Source organism: Vipera berus, assembly GCF_964194415.1.
Source record: "Vipera berus genome assembly, chromosome: 1".
In the NCBI taxonomy this organism is placed as follows: Eukaryota; Metazoa; Chordata; class Lepidosauria; order Squamata; family Viperidae; genus Vipera; species Vipera berus.
Window position 1 is genome coordinate 302,352,507 of NC_138202.1, and position 26,432 is coordinate 302,378,938.

General features: G+C 38.4%; 1 protein-coding gene across 1 annotated transcript in view; it reads right to left on the reverse strand.

Annotated features, from left to right (window-relative positions):
• Nucleotides 1–20,093, reverse strand: part of LOC308662969 (ribokinase-like) — a 40,869-nt gene extending 20,776 nt beyond the window's left edge. Inside the window, exons 1-5 of the mRNA XM_081319114.1 lie at nucleotides 19,965–20,093; nucleotides 17,268–17,331; nucleotides 14,393–14,455; nucleotides 9,184–9,348; nucleotides 5,552–5,643 (exon numbers count right to left, since the gene is read on the reverse strand). Coding sequence (XP_081175240.1) covers nucleotides 5,552–5,643; nucleotides 9,184–9,348; nucleotides 14,393–14,455; nucleotides 17,268–17,331; nucleotides 19,965–19,976 — 396 coding nt within the window. The 5' untranslated portion in view covers nucleotides 19,977–20,093. The remainder of the gene's footprint in view (nucleotides 1–5,551; nucleotides 5,644–9,183; nucleotides 9,349–14,392; nucleotides 14,456–17,267; nucleotides 17,332–19,964) is intronic.
• Nucleotides 20,094–26,432: the final 6,339 nt, after the last annotated feature.

Below are 26,432 nucleotides of genomic sequence, written 5' to 3' on the forward strand. Positions count from 1 at the left end.
CTTATTTGAAGGATCATTCACAGGAAAGATATATTTCAGTTTGGAGGAGATGGATAAATTATATTCAGAACAAATATGGGACTAAAAAGTTCCATTTAGCTTATGAGTAGATTTTAGTGGGATATTGTTATTGCTACATTGTTTGTAGTTATGTTAAAGGGGAGTTAAAGCGCATTATGAATTTGGTTAATTGTATATTATGCATAATTTTTATTTAGAATATGATTATTGTAACTATAATCCTGTATTTAGCTCTGGGAAGTGGGGGGGGGGGAAGTGGGTGGGTTTGGGGTGGGAGGGTGACTTTTTTAAAAGAAAATAAAAAATAAAAATATAAGAGGAACAAAATTCTGCAGCACTGATCCTGGCAGTTTTCAAGATTAAAACAAACAGAACACATACAATAATATCACAATAAACACAGTGAAGAAAGGTAAAGATATATAGCAGATACTCTATCTACGTATGGTTCAAAAATGATAAGGAGTAAGTGCCTTGGAACTCATGCAAATGCAACACCTCTCTTAATTAAAGTAAGCTAAATTAAACTAATTCTGCAGGATCCTGAAAAGGCTGACAAATGAATCAATTAATTAAAGCAGCTGCATTTCTTTTTTCCCCCCTGTCTCCCGTAGAAACCTGAAAAAAAAATATTTGGCTGCTTTAACAAGTAAGAGACAGAACTTGTATTGCACAAAGTTCTGAACCATCTTCTAAAACATTCATAAAATATGCACTGCCCTATGTTGATATTTCTTTAAGCACAGAGAGTACCCAAAGTTCTTGATCAATGTTTGTTTGTCTCGCCTTACATGTCACGTAGATTTGTGGTTGTGGAGTTATCAAAATATCACTTGTTTTAGGAATTTCTGCTGTATCTGCATTCTGCAGAGCAATGCCTCCAGCTACATGCAGCAACTGAAAGAACGGGGGTAAGTCAGGACACCACGGAACAATCTGAGAGACACTTTCCTGTTAAGGGTAGCAGATACCAGACGGTTGATACATGCCAAAAGTTAAAAAAATGTATTTCTAGGTCTCAATTGTGAAATTCAATCTAAAACTTCTGGTTGTGTTGGAAAGTTCCTCCCTCTAATTTTTAATTAACAAAAATGTACAATTGGAGGAAACAACTAATGGCTGCTTTTAAAAAGAGAAATAAAACACAATAGCAGGAGGCCAATTTTTAAAGAATAGTTTTCAGGAGAATTTTTTAAAAATAGTTTTCAGCACTAGGCACCCCTACCATCCCGCTCCCCCCAAAAAATTCTCCATTCCCTCTTGTTAATTCCCCATAAAACATTTAAAGTCAAATGAACAAATGTTTAAGGAAATAAGCTAATCTATGTAAGATTCTACCGTAAATAACTTTTCTGGTAATGCAATGCTGTCATTGCAGACCAAGCACTTACAACTGAAAATCCAGACATTGGCTCAAACCTGGAAAAAGCTACACTGAAATGAATTCTTTGTTTATCTATACTTCCGTGAAATATTTGATTGTTAAATCTTCAAAATGATGATTAAACATGTATCTTCTTTAAAAAGGACATTGCGGTTACAAATACAGATTAGGCAAAACCTGGCTCAAAAACATTAATTGTGAGAGGGACCTTAGAGTGCTAGTGGACAATCACTTAAATATGAGCCAGCAGTGTGCAGCGGCAGCCAAAAAAGGCTAATGCAATCCTTGGTTGTATAAACAGAGACATAAGTCTCCAAATCACATGAAATATTAGTACCGCTTTATAAAACGTTAACAAGACCACACCTGGAATACAGCATCCAGTTTTGGTCACCACATTACAAAAAAGATGTTGAGACTTTGAAAAAAATGCAGAAAAGAGCAACTAAGATGATTAAAGGCCTTGAGACTAAAACATATGGAGAATGGTTGCAGGATTTGGGTATGGCTAGTCTAGAGAAAAGAAGGACTAGGGCTGACATGATAGCAGTATTCCAGTATTTGAGGGATTGCCACAAAGAAGAGGGAGTCAATTTATTTTCCAAAGCACCAGAGGCAAGACGAGAAACAATGGATGGAAATTAATCAAGGAGAGAAGCAACCTGGAAGGAGAAACTTCCTAACAGTGAGAACAATAATCCAGTGGAACAGCTTGCCATCAGAAATTGTGGGTGCTTCATCACTGGAGGCTTTTAAGAAGAGACTGGACAGACCCTTGTCTCAAATTGTATAGGGCCATGTTTGAGCAGGGGGTTGGAGTAGAAGATCTCCCTTCCAACTCTATTCTGATTGAATTACAGTTGAAGATGTAGTATGAAAATAATGAAGATAATCCATAAACTAGACCTTCATGTCAACTGATGGAATTGTTCTACTCTAGGCAAAAGTCTCAAGGCCTGAGAGCCTGTTTAGAAAGTGTGCTCTCTCCTACTCCTCAACATAATTCCACAACATTGTGGATTACATTAAATTCATCTTTACATCTGAACCAAATATCTATGGCTTATTCAGTATTTAGAAGCTGTGTTGGTTTCTTGTATATTCCGGATCATGAGCCATGATTAAATAGTTTCAGACTCCTGGTTTAACAGGAATGCCCAAAATGGTTTTATGTAATATTACAGTTGTTTTATATAATATTACAATTTCTTCAAGCAGCTCAACTGGATGACTTTGAATCAGTCAATCTCAGTCTAATCTAGCTAATCTCACAGGAGGAAAAAAAAGGAAGGAGAGCAATGAATGCTATCCTGAGCTCCTGAATGAAAGGCAAGTATAACTCTAACAAATATTTGTTCTCTCACATTTCTACATTAGTGTGCACATTCTCATTCAAAACTTACTCACAAAAATATGCATATTTATTAAAGCACACTTTATGGACTTGTAATTTTTGCAACAATTTTCTCTTAACATTTACCTTTTGCCAATTGTTTTCCTAATGCATGTATTTCTGGAGACAGTTTTGTCTTAATATATGGCTTTTGCATATTCCAGATAAGAGTGACACGACATTTGGAAAAGTACATGTCCTCAAGAATAACCAAGTCTTGTAAATATTAAAATATGATTCAAATGAATTTGCCCTTCTTTAAGAAGTAGTATCTACATTCACATTTTATATGAATAAGAGAAATATATTTTATTGTCTGTTAAACACAGACGTGCATTCACCCTCCATGTTGCTTTTTAATTTTGAGACTGAATGCCTTTTAAGTACACATGCTTGTGTTTCCCCCCCCCACTGTATTACTGTGAATACTACAGAAATTGATGATATAACAATTTTCCTTGCAGTTTAAAATTATTTAGCAACACACAGCCTGAAGTTTGGCTTTCACACAGGCCCTAAATTTGATTTACTTATTTTGCATTTCTTTCATTAAAAGTATTAAGGAGAAAGAGAACCAGTACATTCCTGGGCAAACCTCAGGGATTAAGTTATGCTACATCTGGTGCACAGTGAATTAACGAGCTAGTTTCAACAAGTTTGATCATTTCTGGGAAAAAGAGAAGGAGAAAAAACAACAACCAAACAAATGACAAGCTAAGCAAAAAATCAGGACCTGATAAACATGCAATATATATTTGCATGAACTGTGTATGGAGAATTAAAACCACACAAATAAAAGTTATTGTTAAAGCAATACATTAAACATATCTAAAAGCCACAGCTTGTGAAATATCCCTCGTGGGTAGATAAGCCATTGATATCCAACCTCTAGTGTTCATTCCTTCATCCTAGCACACAAATGTGTAAAGAACAAAATGTGCTAGAATATAGAGTATCTGTGGTTGTCAATACACCGACAATACTCAGCAGACCAACACTATGAAGCATGTATTTTATCTAATATTGATGTGATACTCCTCACATGAAAGAATTTTCAAGATCTGATGCTTTCAAGGATTCAAAATGCCACAAACTGATTATACGGGGTGGGTGTTGATAAGATAAATAATAGTCATGTTGTTAGATGGGGAATTCTCTTATCAGCCAATCAAAAATGGACATTTTATTGTATATTGTACTACTTTAGTAAGACACCTGTCAGAAACTTTACACTTTGCACTGATAATGGGGCATACATTTCTATTTCCTTTTAAACTAGAAAACTAGTTTTGACACACTCTGAATGATATTTTCACAAATATTTTAAAAGGATGATTGGCAAGGCAGTTCTTTCCCCCACCCCACCCCTATTCTATATAAATAAAGGATATTTTATTTCAATATAAATAAACTTTGTCTTCAGAACATTTTATGTATGTGAGGCCTGGCTGTGTGGCAAACTATTCCTCTTTCAACAGAAATAGCAATATGTGGAAGATTCTTATGGTAAACTCCTAGTTCTGCTTGAAATTAGCACTGAATCTGTTTGAACAACAAAGCCGTGTCAATAAGGTTTTTAAAAAGTTCAAAAGTTTTCAAATTGGATTTGTGTGCAGACTAGATATAAAAGCTCAGAAAGTTATGTTTCTTTTCATTTTAAAAAATGTAATTTGTTGTTGTATAATCAACAGAGCATACCCAAAGCACTTCTCCATCCACAGGAGCTATAGGAGCTAAGGAGCTAGACGTGGATGTGAATTTCTTGTCTGGACTTGAGAACACAGTATGGAGGCAAGACAACACAAACTAGATTTCTAACACATAGCCGGTCACTCAAGATAGCCTTTACTTAACAACCATTCATTCAGCAACTATTTAAGTTATGATGGCACTAAATGAAAGTACTTACGAACACATGAACAAAATTCAGGCCTGCCCACATTTAAATTACCCACCCTGTCCCCATCCTTCCCCACCCCATCTGACTTTTGTCTTCACTAGCCTCCCCTCCACTTGCCTTCCCCCTGGCCACTTATGGGGGAAGCATTGTGGATATTTCCGCAGGCAAACAGGTGATGGCTGAGTGCTAGCCGTGCATCCCTTTTGGCTGAGTCCTTCTTTTGCATGCCAGCCAGGTCTTCTTTCAGAAAAGAAGGACCTGCCTAAGTGCACGAAAGCTCCCAGCAGCACAGACACAAAAGAAGGATCCAGTTAGTGGAGAAAAAGAGGTCCTGGTCAGTGCACAAAAAAAAGGGACCAAGCTGGCATGTGAAAGAAGGTTGGTGCAAAGGAAGACCCACCCCTGGCTGCACAGGTGCAAAAGAAGTGGCATGAAGTGATTCGCATTTAAAGTATGTGTGAGATTTGCTCAGTGACACTAACCAGCATTGCTGTTGCTGAGCACAGTGGACAGGTGATGTTTCATTTAACAGCTGCACTGCTTAGTGACAGAATAGCTAGTCCCATTTAGGGTTGTTAAGTGAGGACTACTTGTATAAATGTTACTTTCAATGAAATGGCTTACAAAATGTAAAGGAGGTTTAGAGTGATAGCACAAAATTACTTTGCCCCTGCTCTGAAAAGGCATTCTGGGCAATCTGCAGTTGACAGAGATCTTTTAGGAATGTCTGTTTTGGGTCTGCCGCTAGCCATGCAATGAAAATAAAATCAAAATGTTCACAATCTGAATCCATTACTTGTCCTATAATACTCTCCATGTTTTATTTCTTCAGAGTCACTCTAATGATATTTACCTCGCTTTCATTGCAGCAGATGATGTCAGAATAAGTGTAAAATTGTGAGTCTAGGTCAGCAATTGCTGGAGCAGGATTAAATAAAGTCTTCACTGCAAGAGAATGGAAAATTCTGTAAAAGTAGTATCATATTATGCTTAAATATAAATGCCCACAATTCAGCAAACACTATTGTTATAAAGCCTAAGGCGTTTTCAGCTCTATATTTCCCCTAGATACACAAATTACTTGCTGACATAAACAATCTAAGCAAAATACCCTATTTTCTGCTGTTGTAAAGTACTGGTAATGCAATGATATTGAATTAGTTAAGGATTTCATGAGAATAGCTTAAGTATTATAATCATGCCTCTGCCATGAAAGAAAAGAGGGGGGGGGGGGAAAGGAGAAAATGAAGGCTTAGCTGAATTTGAAAAAAATAAAACCTACTATTTATTAGCATTTCTTGAAGACTGTATTTCTAAGAATCATAACGTAGATTCTTGTTGCTGTTGATTTAAATTCAGATATGCACACACTGGGTTAACAGAATTTCAACAAAGAACAAAACACAAAATTATTCCCAGATGTATTACGATTGTGTTTTGCATTTTTCTGCTGGGAATTCTGGAACTTCATTCTCATCACAGTTAAAAGGCCTCAGACTGGAGGAAAGCTGATATGAACCACAGACAGACATTCCTAGATTAGAATAACCCAGAGGACAATTTTTATTCCAGTTACTTCACTTTTAAGTTCAGGGAATCTGCAAAGTTGTAAAAGGGGAGGAAACCTCTTTTCCAATAATGGACTACTGAGCCAGGGAATAAGTCAGTGGGGGTTTCCAACTATGGTAGGCGAAACCAGAATCCAAAATCCAAATTGCCGCAGGATAGGATAGTATGCATACCCACAGTCATCATATCCCCCATCTTTCAGTATCATTCCAATAATGTATGTTAAAAAGGGTTGCCTCCGAATTTGTGTGGCGAAAAGCCTTTCCCCTTGTTTAGAATTGAAAGAGCACCATCAGATATTGAAATGCTTCCTTTCCTTTCCCTTCAAACAAATGGACCTAGTATTCTCATGATTGAAAGGAATATTAAATTTGGAAAGCTTTGAAACCTAACAGAGCCTAAGCAGTTATTCAAACAGTCTACAATTATTGACCTACAAATGTTTCCAATGTGTTTTGTAATTAGCTTGGTTCTACGTCCACTGGTGTTGGAGCAATGTGTTTCTTTAGAATCCGTTAAGAAGCCCAGACTTTTCATGGTGCAACTTCAACTCACCATGAAAACCTTGGTGGAGCAGTGGGCTAATGCCTCCTTAAGTAACACCAGCTGCCTGCAATTAGTGCAGGTTCGCGTCCCACCAGGCTCAAGGTTGACTCAGCCTTCCCTCCTTCCGAGGTAGGTAAAATGAGGACCCAGATTGTTGGGGGCAATTAAGCTGACTTTGTAATAATGCCGCTTGGGGGGGGGGCGAAAGCCCTAATAAGCAGGCATATACATAGAATGAAGGCTACTGCTAAGCTTGTAAGCCACCCTGAGTCTTCGGAGAAGGGCGGGATATAAATGGAATTAAAAATAAAAAAAAATTTTTTTGGTAACTGCACAATTGTTCTGGTTCACTTTAACTTATTACAAGGTTAAAAAATAAAATAAAATAAAGTGACCCACAGAACGGTGCTTTTATCAAAATGCTACCATGAGGTTGATATATCAAGAGTTAAGACAATGCTTTGGCATCATGACAATCAAAACAAAGGCAAGAAGCGACAGAAAAGCTGCCACGGAGATCTTTAATGACTATTAGTGGCACAATGATACAGACAGTCCTCGGCGTACGACCAGAGTTGAGCCCAAAATTGCTAAGGAAGACATTTGTCAAGTGAGTTTTGCCCAGTTTTACGACCTTTCTTGCCAGAGCTGTTAAGTGAATCACTACAGGTGTTAAGATAGTAACATGGTTGTTAAGTGAATCTGGCTTCCCCATTGATTTGGCTTGTAAGAAGGTTACAAAAGGTGATCGCGTGACCCTGGGACACTGCAACCGTCATAACTGTGAGTCAGATGCTAAGCATCTGAATTCTGATTACATGACCGTGTGCATGCTGCAACAGTCATAAGTGTGAAAGTCGCTTTTTTTTCACTTTGAACAGTCACTAAATGAGCCTTTCTAAGACAAGGACTACCTGTATTTCAGCAAGTATAAGACTATCAATCTGTAGTTTAAAAAACACAACCCAAGTGTATGGGAACAAGACGGTTTATAGCCACAAGCTTCTGTTTCCCCACTTCCCTTTTTCTTCTGAGCCTTGCATCTGGGTGTGCATCTGTTAAACACACATAGTCTAGTGGGCTTCCGAACATAAACTACTGCATTAAACATAAGAATCGGCAGACTAAAGGAAAGGAAGCGCCAGTAATACTCTCCAGCTGTGAGGATGTTAAAGATTGTTTCTGTATTAGCAAAGGGTTTACCGAGATTTCATTATACAAGGCCATTCAACATGTCTCACAAAGGCGGACAGAGGTTTCCTGGTATATGGGACAGGCTTCTCTACGGCTTCTATTGAAGAGGTAATCTCCTGCATTAAATGCAAATATATTCTATGATCAGGCAGTGGAATTTGAAGTTATTGTTCTTTACCCATATTCCTGAAGAATGGGAGAATTAAGTGTCTTTCCTTCTACCAGTCAATCACCTAGCACAAAGAAGTTTCTAGCATTGGAAAGATTAACATTCAGATTAGGGTGCTAACTTTTAATGAAATGAGCCACTTTGTGGGTACCCAAGTTCTAGGTATACTTATCTGATGTTCTGCACCACTGAAATAAATAAGCCAGTGAAATAAATGTTCTAGAGATTATGTTATATATATATATATATATATATATATATATATATATATATATATATATGTATGTATGTATGTATGTATGTATGTATGTATGTATGTATATATATATATATATATATATATATATATATATATATATATATATATATATATATATATATATATATATATATATATATATATATATATATATATATATATATAAAAAACCTGAATTTGTGACACAAAGATTTATAAATTGGGACGACTATCTCAGAATATGGTATTGGAAGAAATAATGTTTATTTCTGTCTAACTGGATTTCTGAAAAGTTTCTCTTAAATTCAGAAATGTTTTCCTTTCAAATAAAGATGGTGCTTGGTATCATCTGATAGCAGGCAAAGGAGAAGTGGTGTGCCCAAGGCATCTTGCATTCCCAGAGATATACAGTAGAATGAGGGTCTATAAACCCGGATCCATTTCACTGAACGATCTCAAGTCATCTGCTGCTGCTAAGGAAGTTATCTGCTACTCTGGCTTGATCAAAAATTACACTCAAAAGGTAAAAAAAAGAAACGAGAGCAAGGTTCACACATGGTACCAGGTTCATGCCAATTCAAGTGAAATTCCAACTGTTCTTCACAGGCCCCATTGTTTTATTAAATTACAGTATATCGCTAGTGCCTGGATTTAGGTCACTTGTCTTGGCACCACCATGCTTTAAATGACTTTGAAACACAGCTACATTAAAAGGATATGAATGAAAGCACTCATGGAATGAAGCAAATAATTCGTATTATTAGATTACCTCCATTGGTATGAGCCATTTTTAATGCTTCTAAAGAAATTGCTGGGGTTATTTCAAGTTGGCAGACCATCACTTTGGCTTCAGCGATGACATGAGCAGCCCTTTTTAAATCACTGGAATTCAGAAGTAAATTCGCCCCCGCAACAATTACAATAAAGTTTTCTCCTAAAAACAAAGGTGAAATTTTAGAATGACTAAAGCTGAACATAAAATGTATTTTCTTGACACCATGACATATATGGTTCTTAATGGCTTTTTAATACTATAAAGTTAATAGCATGTTGATTTTCAAGGGGTGTCTATGATAAGAAATCCTAGCTTGCACAGAAATGGTGAGAACGCCGGGGTAAAACTAAGGTTTCATTGTACTTTTTGTTGCCTCTCACAATTGGGGTGGTTTAGATTTATATGCAAGAAATACCATGTTTGCTGAGAATTTGACCGATTGATGCAATAAGGAATATAGATCTGAAAATAGGTATCAAAGGACAAGACAGTTGTGTCTGACAGAGAAAATACTGAATGTTTGCAAGTTATCCTTTTTTAAAAAAAGGGGGGGTATGCCGTAAGTTGCACCACTACCGTGACTGTTTGTATTTTTATTTTTTTATGAAGTCATATAAGGTCTGTGTCATGTTGGAGGACAAAGCACAGGCACAGGGAGTCCTCAACTGACAACAACAACTGAGCCCAAAATTTCCACTGCTAAGCAAAGCAGTGGTTAAGTTAGTTTTGTCCCATTTTATGACTTTTGAGATGCATACAGTATTGTTAAATTATAGCAGGAAATGGGAGAGAGCTTCAGAAAAGGCAGTGATTTTTGGGAAAACATTGCATGTGGGTATAGGTTGTTCTAAGGAAATGTTATCCCCTATTGATTAATAAGAGTCAAAAAAAATCCACTTTTTGGGGGTGGGGGTGGGGGGAATGGTTGCATTCCTCTCAGGGACAAACACCCAGACCCCACATGCAGAGAGTTCAAACTAATGTTCTGCCTACAACACAGGAATCTCTTCAGCCTCCTCTTGGGAACAGTTAGATCAGGGGTCTTCAAACTTGGCCCTTTTATGACTTGTGGACTTCAACTCCCAGAATTCCTCAGCCAGGCATGCTGGCTGAGGAATTCTGGGAGTTGAAGTCCACAAGTCATAAAAGGGCCAAGTTTGAAGACCCCTGAGTTAGATAAGACTCCAAAGAACTTGGGGCGGGGGGGGGGATTCAGTTCTAGGCCTTTTGTGGTTGTACAGTGACTCCAGGCTAATTCCTCCCTGCCAGGCTGAGAACTTCCCAACAACTCCAGCTTCCCTATAGCAGCAACGTTCCAAATTGCAGTATTAAGGTAGATAAAACCATCTGATGTAATTATATTGTTAAAGTTTCCATACCATCAGGGAAGAGGGTATCAGGGCCATATCAGCCGATCACTTGGCTTTTCAGTATTAGCCCACTTATCACTGTCTCTAGGAAATACCACTATGGCTTTAATCCTACTAAATTGGACTTTAAAGTACAGATAGTCCTTAGTTTACATCCATTTGTTCAGTGACCATTCAAAATTATGAAGCACTGAAAAAAATGGATATGCCAGCAGTCCTCAATATTCCAACCGTTGCAGCACCCCCATGGTCACGTGATTGTGATCCAGGTACTTATGTGCCCAGCTCAAGATTATGACATTGGAGGGAGCTGCAGTCACAAGATTGCCATTTGCAACCTTTCTGCTGGTTTCCCATAAGCAACTCAATGGGAAAGCTGGTAGAGAAGATCAGAAGTTGCTCCGGTAAGTTGCTCCCACTTTACCTCTCAACTGCAGCTCACCTTGCCCGTGTGCAGTCTGCAACAGTGCTCTCCTAGGTTCTCACAACTCACTGTTGCCTGTACTGGCCTTCCCCCCTACTTGGCTTCCCAGTACTCTTTACCTGAGATTCCTGCCTCTTCCTGCCTAATGAGGGACACGTTTTGGGGTCACAACGGGAACTGGACTGCCTCAGATTGCTGTCACTAAGTGTCATGGTCATGTGACGTATTGTTTAGCAATGGAAATCCCAATCTCAATTGCTGTCATAAACCAAGGACTACCTATATGAGAATATATAGTTCCCACAAGATGATTCTGTTGTTCTCCTCCAAGGATTTGTTGAGATTAAAGCTGCTAAGGTAGTTCCTGAAGTAATTATGATGGCAATGTCTTCCCAAGCTTTGGCATCTGAACCATGTATACCCCAAGCAAATCTTCTAGTAACAAGAAATAAAACCCCAGTATATTGGTATTTGCGGCATTATATTTGTTCTAGACTGACTTTGTTTATTCCTACCTGTGCAGATCGTGCAGCAGATGCATTTGCCAACAGTATAGTTCTTGACCAATTTTCATCAGTAAACTGCTCAACGTTCAAAGTTATTTTTTCTTATAGTTGCTGCTATCAAATTCTAAAGCGGGGCTTTCAAATCATGTATAGCTATGTGATTGTGGATTGTAAACCTCTACTTTACAAAACATTCCTTCGGAATTAAACCTCAGAGTGTCTTATTTCAAAAGGCCTCCCTAAGATACAATTATGGGAATAATATAATGATCATTCTCACAGAGGAATTTAATTTCCAAACAATGTTGGCTAAAGCCCAGATTTTTCTCCTCCCAGATACATTCAGTGAAAGATTGCCCAACATAAAAAAATGCCAACCTAAAATCTCAGGATGATCAGCATACTTTCTGAAAGCTTCTACAGTTACGTTTAGTAGCACTTTGAAAGACTGCTATTAATGGTGCATTACCAAAGGGATAGTAAGAGATAAAGTAGGTGGAATGGTCACCTTAAGGCCATAGAATTTCTTTTTGAAGATCTAAATGTCATCATGAATGGGTTAATGATATAACATGGAAGAGATATGTGGTTTATGTGTACATGATTGAAGTTTTTCATTCTCTCCCCCCCCTAGATTTCTGAGGTAAAGTTTTACAGTTTTTGTTATTTTTGTTGTTTGTGGAATAGTGATGGGGCTGAAGCTGAAGAGAAAGCACGCCATTTTTTGCCATTGCTTAAAATGTTTTTTAAACATTTTTCTTTAATAGTTATCATCCAGATATCACATGGAGGTAACTAATCCCAATGTTTATGCCAAGGATCGTTCAGTTGGAGGCATATTCTTTTACCACTAGATCCCATTTTTAGTTATTATGGCCATTGCTAAACTTGTCATTTATTTCATGGAGCTTCAGAACCAGGGGCTATCAACAATTTCTCATGACACTATATCGGATGACTACAGAATGCATAAAATATTTTCTTTTGGTCAGCTTGGAACTCTCATCAGTTTCTCACCCTATTCAGTACTGTCAGACCAATCACAGTTCTATAAATGTATTAGATAGTTGTGGAATTTATTTTCATTTGACATCTTTGTCAAAATGGTTTTTTTTTACTTATTCTTTCAGATACATAGGAGAGCTGAAACAAGACTAGGTATACTTTCTCACAAATTAAGCCAGAATCTAGAGCACTGATCTTCAATTAATGGGTTATAATACCCTAACTTAAGCTATGGGGCTACCTCTATAATCTTCTCTCTTATTTTTAAAGATAAGCATAGATAGGCTAGTGTAAAATGTGTGTGTGTGTGTGGGGGGGAGAATCTCAGGAAAGACAATTAGAAAAAAGAAACCCAAATGAAATACTTGTCCCATTAATATTCTATACCGGTTGGAGGATTCTGGGAACTGGATTCTAAACATTTCTAGACAGCATCATTCTGGAAAAGGCTCAAAGACACTTATTTACAATTGTCACACCACGAAGTACTTTCCAAACAATTTTTCCCTGCGGCAAAAATAAGCAAATTAACAAAACAGCAGTTCAACACCCAAAGCTGAGTTCTGGAGATAGCAGTGTGTGAAAACTTTTCTGTGTCTACCAGATGCCTGGAGGGGAAAAAGCCAGCTTCTAGTCTGCAATCTGTATCAGCTACCAAGTTCATTAAACTAATATTACATCCAGAGAACTTTATTTCCATTCTTTAATCTTGCACGTCACTCTTTTACAGCCATTGCAATTCCCAGTTTGCATTTAAGATTTTTGCACGCAGACTTCTGTGTGTATGGAAAAATAAGACTGACTTCTTTGAACGGCAATTATTTGAACAAGCCGGCCTGGTCTGATGGGTTTAGGGGTATTTTAATGTTTTGTATTAATTTATTGAATTGGGCTGTTTGTATTTAATATTTTTTAATTTTTATATATTGTATTTTATTGTATTGCCCTGTACACCGCCCTGAGTCCTTCGGGAGAAGGGCGGTATAAAAATTAAATTAAATAAATAAATTAGTAATTAATAGCTACGCTGAAACAAGATTTTCAACTTGAAGGGGCTCTCAACATATAGAAAGGTGTCAAGAAGTTAAATGATGGTATTCTATGAACAATAAGCTGGTGCTTCAGTGCCCTGTAATGTCCAAGAATTGTGCTACAATACTATTTTAGCAAACTGATATAATGAGCTGCTCTAAAATTCAGTCACTGAAGACATGGTCTCTCAAGTGTAGAATTATAATGTAAATTACATTATACTGGTAATTAGAATTGCGATCATTTATGGCTGGGAACCCCTTAGATTATTGGGCAAATTTTGGCTACAGAAACAAAAGAATGGATCTTTCTTTTTGTTTCTGTAGCCAAGTTTGCCCAGTAATCTAGAGGGGTTCCCAAGCCATAACTGATCGCTATTCCTCACCAAAATTCACTACCTACAACACCAGGCACAATCATTTTCAGTGAAATGAAAACAGTACTACTGAATTTGATCATGAGATATATGAGGAAGAGGACTACCACTAATCCTTCTTTAATTGGACATGAATAGGTCTGCAGGATTTTGTAAGAGCTTAATCTACAGTTCACTTTGCTTCCTTTGAGTCATTCTATATAAAGCATATGAAATATGTGAGACAGAGAGAAAAAGAAAAGGTATTAGCTGTGTCCTGTAATCCTGTTGACGTCGCCAAGTCTCCTCAACCCCCCAACACACGCCATCCAAGTTTAGTGATATAGGACACAGCTTATGTGTATTTGCTTCTGGGCTCAATGGTATAGATATGTATCATGTGTGAAAACTAACTTGGTTATATTTTTAAAAAATGAAACTTGACAAAATTAATATGCTCATCATATATAATTCCAAACTAATAAAATTCAGCTTATTCCTTGATATGTACCTTCACTATTCACCATGATTGAAGCAGCTCCAGTTGCAGCATCTTCTGTCTGACTTACAAATTCTAGAGTAAGAAGGAAAAAAGTTTTATACCTCTTTCAGCAAATATACAAACTAGTGAGTTACATCAGCAAACATTACAGTTGAACAGCTGGCGTTTAAAATGTTAATAATGAATACCAATGCCAGAAGCGGGGAAAACATAAGTGCTAAATTACACCCACATGACAGCAAACACAAGCTCAAGATTAATTAATTGTGGCTAATTCTGTATTCAGGAAAAAAAATGATCTAAATTTAGTACAGACATTACTGGCAGCTGTAGTACGCTTGTTATTCACATAGACATGTAATGAAACTCATGGTTAAAAGAGTGTGCATTTGCTATGCTTATTTGAGTCACCCATAAAGTGACTCTTTTAGCTCAGGAAACAGAGTAACCCTTGTAAAGCCTTGGCTGAATTAGAATAATAGCACACTCCTATCCATGTTAGTGACGTGGTGGCTCAGTGGGTTAGGACGCTGAGCCTGTCGATCAGAAGGTTGGCAGTTTGGTGGGTTGAATCCCGAGTGCCACGTAACAGAGAGAGTGCCTGTTAGTTGTCCCAGCTTCTGCCAACCTAGCAGTTTGAAAGCACGTAAAAATGCAAGTAGAAAAATAGGGACCACTACGGTGGGAAGGTAACAGCGTTCCGTGCGCCTTTAGCGTCTAGTCATGCTGGCCACATGACCACAGAGACGTCCTCGGACAAGCGCTGGCTCTTCGGCTTTGAAATGGAGATGAGCACCGGCCCCTAGAGTCGGAAACGACTAGCACGCATGTGCGGGGGAACCTTTACCTTTATCCATGTTTATCTGGAAGTTACGGTAGTTTACTCTGCACAAATGCATTGAAGATAGTAGTTTAAAAGTGGATTTTGACCTAAATTTAACAATGTCTAGCCAAATCCTTCATGGAAGCCACATGTTAGTAGCTTATAGCCTGTTCAAATTTTTACCTTTCTATAAATTATCATAGATGAAATATTCCCCAGAATATAGATTCCATTTATGTACTTTTATGGTACATACAGTAAATATAAACCACAGATGGGGAAGCTTTGCTTTCCATAGTTTCCCATTTCCCATTAACATTCCCCAATGCACCCGGTAATCAAGAAAAATGAGAACCGCTCTCTATCAATAAATAGCAGGAGATATATTCTCCCAGCTTTGTGTAGAAAAAAAATATACTTCATGATTCTGTAAAATTCCTTCTAAAACCACCTAACCAATGGCTGTCAGATTCCTCCGACCAGATTCAGCAGTAAATCACATATTTCCTAACACTTCATTACTTAGATTGATTCCTTGGCTAGACTTGGCAGAAGATTCACAGTTCAGCTAGATCAGGAGTGTCAAACTGCCAGCCCGTGGGCCAGATGCGTCATGGCAAAACTGCGCCCACCCCACTGCCGGAAATGGCAAAAAAGTCATGATACGTTGCAACATGTCACGTGACATTGCAAGTTTGACACCCTTGAGCTAGATGAAGCCTTAAACTCTGCAGCTGATTGCTGACCACTGGTGAGAAGATGTCAATTACTATTACAGTCTTGATGTTTAAACTTAAGGTTTGATGGAATGCCTAATAGACCCTGGGAAGGCAAAAAAATAAAAAATAAAAATCCGAGGGGGGAAACATAAGAAAGACAATGAGCAGCTAGGTGTATATTAAATGGGAAAATTGCTTTGATAAGCTTTTAACATTGTTACATTACCCAAGTAGCTATAAAGGTCTGTTTAGAAACCCAAATAGTTCTTGTTTCCTGAGACTACCACCCTTAGAGGGCTACACTAAATCATCACTAGCATCACAACCAAGCTCAGAGAGCATCAGGGACCCCTCACATGGCTTCTTTCCTATTTTTCTGAATTAACAGATACTTTATGTGACGCATAGTAGCCCTGAAGCTGAACGGCTGTTCTACATTAACATAACAGCCATCTTTGTCTTAGGAATTGCTGGTTTCCATCACAGATATGCTAAACCACAATATAGGTGTTAAATCCATTTAAGCTGAGAGATTAATAAGCTGTGAGGTAACCAAGTGGTTGAATCAAGTCTAAATGTTATGTAGAAAGAAGTATTTTTTTTGTCTGTCTTGTGCTGGCGGTCACTTTTACCGAGTTCTAGCCACTATAACAACATTCCGTGTGCCTTTGGCATCTAGACATGCCAGCCACATGACCACGGAGACATCCTTGGACAAGCGCTGGCTCTTCGGCTTTGAAATGGAGATGAGCACCGGCCCCTAGAGTCAGAAACGACTAGCATGCATGTGCGGGGGAACCTTTACCTTTAGTCACTATGAAGGAGCCAGGAACTGGGAGACTGTGAGGTCTAGTCCTGCCTTGGGTACAAAGCCAGCTTAGGTGATCTTGGCCCAGTTACTTTCTCACAATGCTGGGAAAAGAGGCAATGGCAAACTACTTCAAACATGAAAAAATTCAAATATCAAAGCTGACTGGGTGACTTTGGTTTACTCAGCCTTTCTCTGTCCAACCTGCATCACAGGATTGTTGGTGTTGGGAAAAATAGGAGAAAGAAGGAATATTAGGTATATTCATTGCCATGAGTGATGTACAAAAATAATAAAGGTGGGATTAAAAAAAATCTTTAAAAAAGTCTGAAAAATCTTGCCAAGAAAACTGCAAGGACTTGTCCAGTCTTTGAGAATTGGACACAATAGACCACAAAAAAATATTATGAAGAATGATAGTCCTTTGTTTACCACTCTATTCATTTTCGCATTGAGGGGAACTTTGCAAGTCTTATATTCAGTATATAGTGATTACTGGTATAATTTGGATCTGAATTAAAATAAGGAAGATACCTGTTGGAATCCCATTTTTTTTGAAGTTTTCAATGTAGTCATTACCAAAAGAATCCTTCCCAACCTACACAGCAAAAATAAACAACATTACATATTTCAGATTACCCAGCTCATCTTGGACAACATTCTCAAGGATGGGCAAGATATGAATTTCCATGTTGCTGAGCTTCCATTAACCCTGAAGACTACCTCTGAAATATCTGTTTTGCAGTCATTAAAAATATTTCAAAATGCAAACCTTCTGAATATGCAAAAATGAAAACGTGTTCATTGTTTTTAAAAACCAATACAATTTTATTCTATATTACCTCCACTGTCATCATATTTTAGAAACAGGAGCTTTATATTACTCAATATTGCTACAACTGATCCATAAGTCATATCAATGGCTTTATAACATGATTAAAATTCCTTTTTAATATCTTCCTCAGAAGCAAGAAGTACTGAATCCAGTGGGGAGTCCTCCTCCCCTCTATAGAAATATAGCACTGAAGACTGGGAGAGTAACATCATTTCTCTCTCGAACAAGTGCATTTAAAGTGAATTTGGGCAGCCAAGTAATTTAAATAAAAATAATTTTTAAACAGTAGCATGTTACAGAATATTTAAAAATATGTAATAAGAAATCCAGATTTGCTGACTATGCATTTAATATCTTTGATAATGAAATCACACAACTTATGGTTTGTTGAAAATACAGTTAAATTATGGAACCAAAGAAAACTAAACAACATGATATGCTCTGTGACCTGTGAAATGATGGACATGGAAAATATTTCTTAAAGAATGAACCCGTGGGAGAATCGTATCTATGCACCATTTAATAATGGCAGAGGATGCACAGTAGTCACCAAATGCTGAATGTCAGAGAAAAACAATACATAACACTGTAAAATGAGGTCAAGTAACAAGGATATGAAATGGAAGCCCTGAAGTCCTGGACAGTGTATCTCACATGGCAACATTTTATTAAGGGTTCCGCTTAACAAATTCTTTAGTTTAAATCATGGATAAATTATTGTTGTACATGTTAAGATACACTATAAGAGGCTGGTGGGCAAAAAGGAAATCGCTGTTGGTTAATTATAGATAAAATTCCTTCATACCTACTTCTGAAAAAGCACAGACTTACTTCCCTACATTTTATATCAACAACTATTCTGTATGTCTTTAGATATCCCTGAAAATAACAAAAAAGCTCTTTGGGAAGTAGACTGCAATGTGGATCCCTCAACCTTTCTGGCTCTGCAGAACGGCAGCAGCAGAGGGAAGGGATGGTTGTGGAAACGTGTCTGCTGCTTGTGCAAACAGAGCACTGCGCCCTCACCTGCTGCTTGCACAACTCAGCTCTCAACTGGCCGCAGACCAGTACTGGTCCATGGACCAGGGGTTGGGGACCCCTGGCTTAAAGGACCACGAATTCAGTTTTGACACTGAAAGATGTTCTAAGTCTGCTCCATGTGTTCAATTACACTAACTGATTCATAAACTGCATTAAGCTGTGGTTTGCTTAATAAACAACAACAATCTGAGATCATGCTAAGCCACGGGTCGGCAACCTGCGGCTCCCAGCCGCCCGGTGCGCGCGTACCTCTTCGAACGGGCAGTGGTGCGCGCGCACCTCTCCAAATGGAGAGTGGCACCGCCCGTTCCGAGAGGTGCGCGCGCACCTTTCCGAAGGGCGGAGGTGCGCGCGCACCTCTCCAAGCCGCCGCCGTCCCGTCCGGAGACCTGCCGTGTTCGTCAAACATTGATAAACATGGCAGCTGTGCAAACGGGATTGCGGCGGTTTGGAGAGTGCGCGCACACTCGCCAAACCGCCGCCATCCCATCCGGAGACCTGCCGCGTTCGTCAAACATTGACGAACACGGCAGCTGTGCAAACGGGATGGCGGTGGTTTGGAGAGTGCGTGCGCACCTCTCCCAAGCCGCCGCCGTCCGGAGACCTGCCGACGTTTGGGGAGGTTTGGGGAGGTGCGCGCGCACCTACGGTCGTTCGGAGAGGTGCGCGCGCACCTCTCGGAATGGGTAGCGGCGCCACTTCTTGAGAAAGCTGCCGCGGCACGTTTGCAGGCTGCCGAAAGCGGCAGTTTTGCAGACGGGCCGTCGCCGTCGCGCAACCGGTTCCATCACACATTAAAAAAAAGGCAACCGCGCGCGTCCGCGCATGAAAAACCCGTTTTGCGCATGCGCAAAACTTTTTTGCGCATGCGCGTGCATGGACGCACGCACGCGGCTCCCACTTTTTTTAATGTGTGATGGAACCGGTTCCCAGTGGCTCTTTTCCTTTTTCGGGTTGCCGACCCCTGTGCTAAGCCATACAAAACTGATACTTTCTATTGTTTATTTGGGAAGATACAGAATAGACCGATACATTAATTTAGCATGTCATAACCCTGTTCTCAAAATATATTAGTATTACTATATATTAACACTACCGGCTGCTCTACCAGCTTGCTCATGGGATGCTATGGCAGTCCTAGATTGCAAAGGGTCCATCATTTGTCTATCCCTATATTGTACTAATCTTCATCCAAAACAGAATACATGTATTCCGTTTGCTACTTATTTTTTTTTGTCTTAGATAAGACAGTTGTTAGTTGCTAAAATGAACTCGTAAATTTTGTCTGCATTAATACTTAGGCAATTTATTACAAGAGAATATACTGACAATAGCATATATAAATTAGTTCTTACCTTGCAGATCATTGAGGTTTTAGCTCCAAGCCGAACTGCCTGAATACATTGGTTGGCACCTTTCCCTCCAAATCCAGTGAAAAATTTATATCCATGTATGGTTTCTCCAACTTTGGGTAAACGTTTAGTAAGGCTGTTGAAATAAAGTAGTAAAGGTACTCTTTATTGCGTATTAATAACTAAATTCTTAAGAGTTTTTAAATATTAACCACATAGAATTGCTAAGGCCATGTGCTATAGATATTTAATTAAAAGTAGTTCCAATAGTAATCAAAAAATGTGTAAACGCAACCTCCTTCACACTCTTATAAGAACCAAAAATAAAACAGACCTCACAATTGTTTCACTATTCCAGTAAAAAGCAGTGAGCAAGACCAACATTTTTTAGGTCTTGGGGAAGATGGGGGGAAAAATACAGAATAGGTAACTAAGCACAATATATGCAGGACTGCTAGAAGGTGTATGCAACCCACACAGTTACTTACATAATACCAAAAGGGGGGCCATTCCAGTAAACATGCCCATTCACACAATATGCATACACTTCTGAGACAAAAACAAAATACCGTAGCTCCTCAATTATTTTGGGATTCCACAACATTTGAAACCTCTTTTTAATGATAACGGGCAGTGATTACTTAGGTGTTACAATGGCACAGATCAAAGTCAACTTGGAACGGATTATTGAAGAGAATACTTCTCAGCCTAAGGACGGCCTTGAGTTAATTTTTAATATAACACAACAGAATCACGATGCAGGAACTTTACAATCCTATTTGGGAAGTTAAAAATGCTTTTTCTTTTTGTTAGTTGGTGTTAAGTTTGTATGCTTTTTAATAAATTATTAATAGAAATGTGTAAAATTAAATATGACCTGTAACACTGAATCTTATAACAGTCAAGATAACTGCTTTAAAATCATCTTACAACAAAATTCATGATTATCAAAAGAAAGAAAGAAAGAAAGAAAGAAAGAAAGAAAGAAAGAAAGAAAGAAAGAAAGAAAGAAAGAAAGAAAAGAAAGAAAGAAAGAAAGAAAATGCTTCATCATGCTGCACCATCCTTTGCACTACAAGGCAGGCACTGAAGTATAGGAGTACCCCTCAAGAGGACCATGCTTTCTGGCTTCGGCTGCAACCTGGTATAACCGCTGCTTCAAGCTCACAGTTGAGAGGAAGTGATAGAACTGGTCTCTCAGTAGTTGCAAGAGTTCAAAGCCGATTGCAGAAGACAGGAGACATCCAAAGAGGTAAAAGAGACACTGGAGAATTTAGGTGGGAATAGGTAGCATAGGAAATCAAAAGCTCTTAATCAAGGGGCGTTCACAAACACATAAACATTATTGATACAGCAAGCTGGAAAAATTGTAATACTTTATATAGCAAGATATGTTCTGCTGAACAGAGTAGAAAAATAAAGTCTTAAGAAAAAAAGCAATAGCAATATCACTTAGACTTATATACTGCCTCATAGTGCTTTACAGAGTCAGCATGTTACCCCCCAACAATCTGGGTCCACATTTTACCGACCTCGGAAGCATGGAAGGCTGAGTCAACCTCGAGCCGGTGAGAATCGAATTGCTTGCAGTTGGCAGAATTAGCCTGCAATGCTGCATTCTAACCACTGTGCCACCAATGATACTTGGCCAAGACGACAACAAGTCAAAAGTTGGCCAGCTATGCGGCAGTATGCAAGAGACAGACTCTTTCTATTTTAATCTTAAATTTCCTCTCTCATATCTGAACAGTGCAGGACAGGGCATAAACAAGTGGGTTTCTTTGGCAGATCTATTGTATTAGCCACATAAATGAGATTAGACTGTCTAGAACAGGGGTGGGAAACTATGGTCCTTTTATGACCTGGCTGTCTCAGAAATTCTGGGAGTTGAAGTCCACAAGCCATAAAAGGGACGTAGTTCCTGACCGCTGGTCTAGAACATGAAATAATAGGGTTGGAAGAGACCTTGGCAATCTTCTAGTCCCACCCCCTCTCAAGCAGGAGATCCCATATTTTTCAGCGAGGGGATGGAAGGATGGAGTGGGGAAAAAATGGTTAAGTCATCATGAGTATCCTTTATTTGGTTCAAAAGATGGTAATTGAGTCAGGTTCAGATTTTTGGATTGCTGTATCTCACTGACCATAGGGACGCGGTGGCTCAGTGGGTTAGGACGTTGAGTTTGTCGATCAGAAGGTCGGCACTTTGGCGGGTCGAATCCTGAGTGCCACGTAGCAGAGTGAGCGCCTGTTACTCGTCCCAGCTTCTGCCAACCTAGCAGTTCGAAAGCACGTAAAAATGCAAAATAGGGACCACTACGGTGGGAAGGTAACAGTGTTCCGTGCGCCTTTGGCGTCTAGTCATGCTGGCCACATGACCATGGAGATGTCCTCGGACAAGCGCTTGCTCTTCGGCTTTGAAACGGAGATGAGCACTGGCCCCTAGAGTTGGAAACGACTAGCACTCATGTGCAGGGGAACCTTTACCTTATCTCACTGACCATTAAAATAAGAAATTGTGTCAAACATCTGGGGAACCAATCAGCATAAACCTTGCCTAAAATATCTAGCTTAACTTGAAAGGTCACATTGGAAGTACATATGTGCATTTCCTCCTTAAACACACTTCCATCTTGCATGTTAAACCTCCTGCCAAACACACCTTAACAGACAGCTCAGGAAAATTCACTTTTAGAGATAGAGATTTAAGAAAAGGAAGCCGTGCTATAATGTAATGCTGTTATCTTGTCACCAAATTTTGTAATGAGAAGCAATTACTAGATTTTGATTTCATTAGGCTAACTTTAAAAGCATTTCAGCCTTCTGTTTTGAAATGACAATTATGAGTAATTTCTACGATTAAGGAACCATCTGTTACTGTGCATCCTCCATTCACACGTACACTCAAATGTGCATTTTCCCCGAGGAGTTGAGCACATATATTGCAGACTTAACTATGTTTTGAAGGGAAACAGCTGCTTGTATAACAGAAAAAAACAACCTAAACAAGCATTTAAGTCCAAAGTCAGAAGCTTTTATTTTAATACAAGCATGTCTGCATACATATTACAAAAAGTAAAACAGCATGGTTATTTTTCCAACTCCAGAATACATGGTCCTAACATGAAAGAAAGACAAAAATGGTAGAAATTAATATTTATCATTTAAAGCACGGTGGGGCAGGGGGGCAACAACGGCCCTTTTATGACTTGCAGACTTGAACTCCCAAGATTCCTGAGCCAGCCAGAGGTTCCCCACCTCTGATTTAAAGAGTAGAAGGCAATACAATAAACATTGCAAGACCAAGATTGTAATACACCTGGAAAGCAGGTGAAAATGATGGCACTTGAGATGCAAATAACTTCCAAATAAATTTGGAAGCACCTGAAGGCAAACAGCAATGGATGGAAACTAATCAAGGAGAGAAGCAACCTAGAAATAAGGAGAAATTTCCTGACAGTTAGAACAATTAACCAGTGGAACAACCTGCCTCCAGAAGTGGTGAATGCTCCAACACTGGAAGTTTTTAAGAAGAGACTGGACAGCCATTTGCCTGAAATGGTATAGGGCTTCCTGCTTGAGCAGGGGGTTGGACTAGAAGACCTCCAAGGTCCCTTCCAACTCTGTTCTTCTGTTGAGGAGGAAGTAATAGTATAGAAGAGAGAGTGCTAACTCTCCCATCTGGTCTTACATACTTAAGAAAATAATGATTGCAGACTATTTCCTGGTCTCCAAGTCTTTAGTTATATTCAAACATAAAAAGAAAGTATCAAAGTGTTCAGAAAAGCTCCATTTCTATGTCCAGAGGCCAACTGGATGATACAGTTAATTAGACTGCTGGTACTTGTGGTGACAGTGAAGAGGACCAAAGAGGCTTTGCAATCATTAGGGTCCCAGAAATTAAAACAATGTTAATTTTTTTATTAGAACGTAACATGGAAATCCTCAAACTGAGACTTCATCTTAAGCCCTGATTATGCCAGAGAAAATAACAAAGGAAGTTGAGACTTGATTAAAGGAGGAAAACAAAGCACTATAACTGCTTTCAGGTGCTTTTGGGAACAGCAAAAGAGTCTGATGAGTGAAGCTCCTAATTAGGGGAAAGATAGTTAATCCAGTAATTATGACCTCCTGGCCAGAGGATATGGTCGTATCATCATTGTCTAAGTTGCAGAAGGAACTCTTGCCAGAAGCTCCTCGTCTGCAGCCTCCCAGAAGTCTAAGAGAGCAAAATGAAGTTTTGTTTTGGTTTTTTTTAAAAAAAAATTCAGCTAGCTCATGTATGCAGGCCAAGTGTGAAGCAAACTACACTGCAGACTATGATGGCCTTCAATTAACTGTAGATGGACACTATTTCTATCGGGGAGATTGCCTATAGATAGTAATCACTTGGAGTTTTCCAGTCTTGTTTCTCATTGCCTTCGCAGGGGCATTCTGCTTCTTCTTGCCTGCATTTGACCTAGTGGGACTGGATTTTCTTGCCTAGATCTGAACACTACTTCCTTTGGGGGAGTTCAACAGCCAATGAATGGGATCGGATGAATTTAGAAAGTAGCTCCAATGTATATATTAAGAAGTGTTTTGACAGCAATACAGCATGCTTTTCTTTGATAGACCTTTACTACAGGAATTTAGCAACTGCAATTGGGACTGATAACTGGATTGTTAAGCAAAGTGGTTGCTAAATGAAAATTATGTGACAATGACTATCCTTAGGATTTTACTTCGGTTTTCCTTTGCTTTTTGCAATTTCCTTCAGATGAACTGGGGTTGTTTCTCTTTCTCTCCAAAGACATCTTAGTATGGGATAAGTTAGAGTGAAAATAAGATGATAGAAACAGTGTGAAGGTCATAAATGTGAGGACTGGTCACTAAATTGGGTTGGTTTTTTTTAGCACTGTTGTACGTTTCAATAGTCCTTAAATGAGGCAGTCACTAAGCAAGGACTATCTGTACTAGTCTCTAAGCTACCACTATATAATAGTACGGAGCTGGGACAAGATATCAAAAGCAGATAGGGAACTCAAGTTTATGTTACATCAAATCTAAAACGGCTCAAAGGCTCAATTGGTAGTTTTTTGGTTTGTGTGTGGGGAGGGGAAGCTTTGTCTCTTGGTATTAAAAGCTCAATGAGATGTCTCACAAAGTGGTTCAATATAAGAAATTGAGGAATGCAGGCAAGGTACACGAATAGAATAGCTCCAGTGGTAAGAAAATAACACAAGCCATTTCTTATCTCAGAAAAATACTGGGTTAATGTTAAATCTGAATTAAAGCTTTCTGATATGGGATGATCAGATAAAAATAATGAACTGATGTCTAAATACAAACCGTTTTAGAACTAAAACTACACAGGACTCAATAGTTTTGGAGAATGGCCTCAGAAAGGGACAAAATCTTTTTTAAAAAGTAAATTCTGGAAAACTAAAGAAAACCTAGAGGCTGAAACCAATCAACTAACTTATGTCCATACAGATAGCTACCGATATAGAAAACTATAAGTGCTGAGAAGGTTATCTATCTAGTTAATCATTTTTATGACTAAGTAACTGGGTCTGAATCTAACAATGTTTAATAAGAGTCTTAAAAGAATAGTGGTGCATAAAATCTGTTACAGATCAAGAGTGTTAAAGTAGAACTCTTAAATAATTAAAGACTATACTGTTGAAGACAATACTTAATAACCAAGGAAACGGGCAGGAATACTGGCAAGCAAGCCTATAAAATGCCACATGGCAGAAGATGTTTACGCAGGACTTTGTTCCTGGCAAGAAAAATGTTATAAGGGTGTTGACAACACAGCATAATGTTCAGTTTGTGAATATCTTGAAATATGGTGAAATAGAATAAAAGCCTTGCAGGAGATCCAAAGCATGCCACTCCGTCTTCAAAGTCCAAGTAAATGTAATATCAAATGAAGAGAAAGCAAAAGGAACATTTATCTGAGAAACAAACTTTGTGGATTTTATTGCTATCAAGTAATTCTTATGCTAAGGTCTGTCAGGATACTAACAACAGATGTACACATTTCCAGCCCCAAATGCTGCTTATAATTTTATAATTTAATTGATTGTACTGTACTGATGTCTGAGTGATAAGAAAGAATGAAAGTTCCATAATGAAAAATCAAGATGTGCATGAGCTACATTTCTCATTTTTCCCCAAATTGAGCAGTTGAGAATACAAAAAGTTCAACATTTTAAATAATAGGAGGAAAAGACACAAGTGAAGCATGCAGTTAAAAGACACAATTAGGAAATACCTACTTTGAACATATTTAAATATTAAAGGTATATTAATTAGCTCATTAATCATAACAAAATGATCATTTTATAAGCATATTGAAAGCAATGTATCAATTGCCATGAGTCAGCATAGATTTATCAAGAATTAGTTTCACAAACTAACCTTAATTTTTGATTGAGTAATTTCCTTAAAAGATTGTGAGAATGCTATAGACATACTATAACGTGA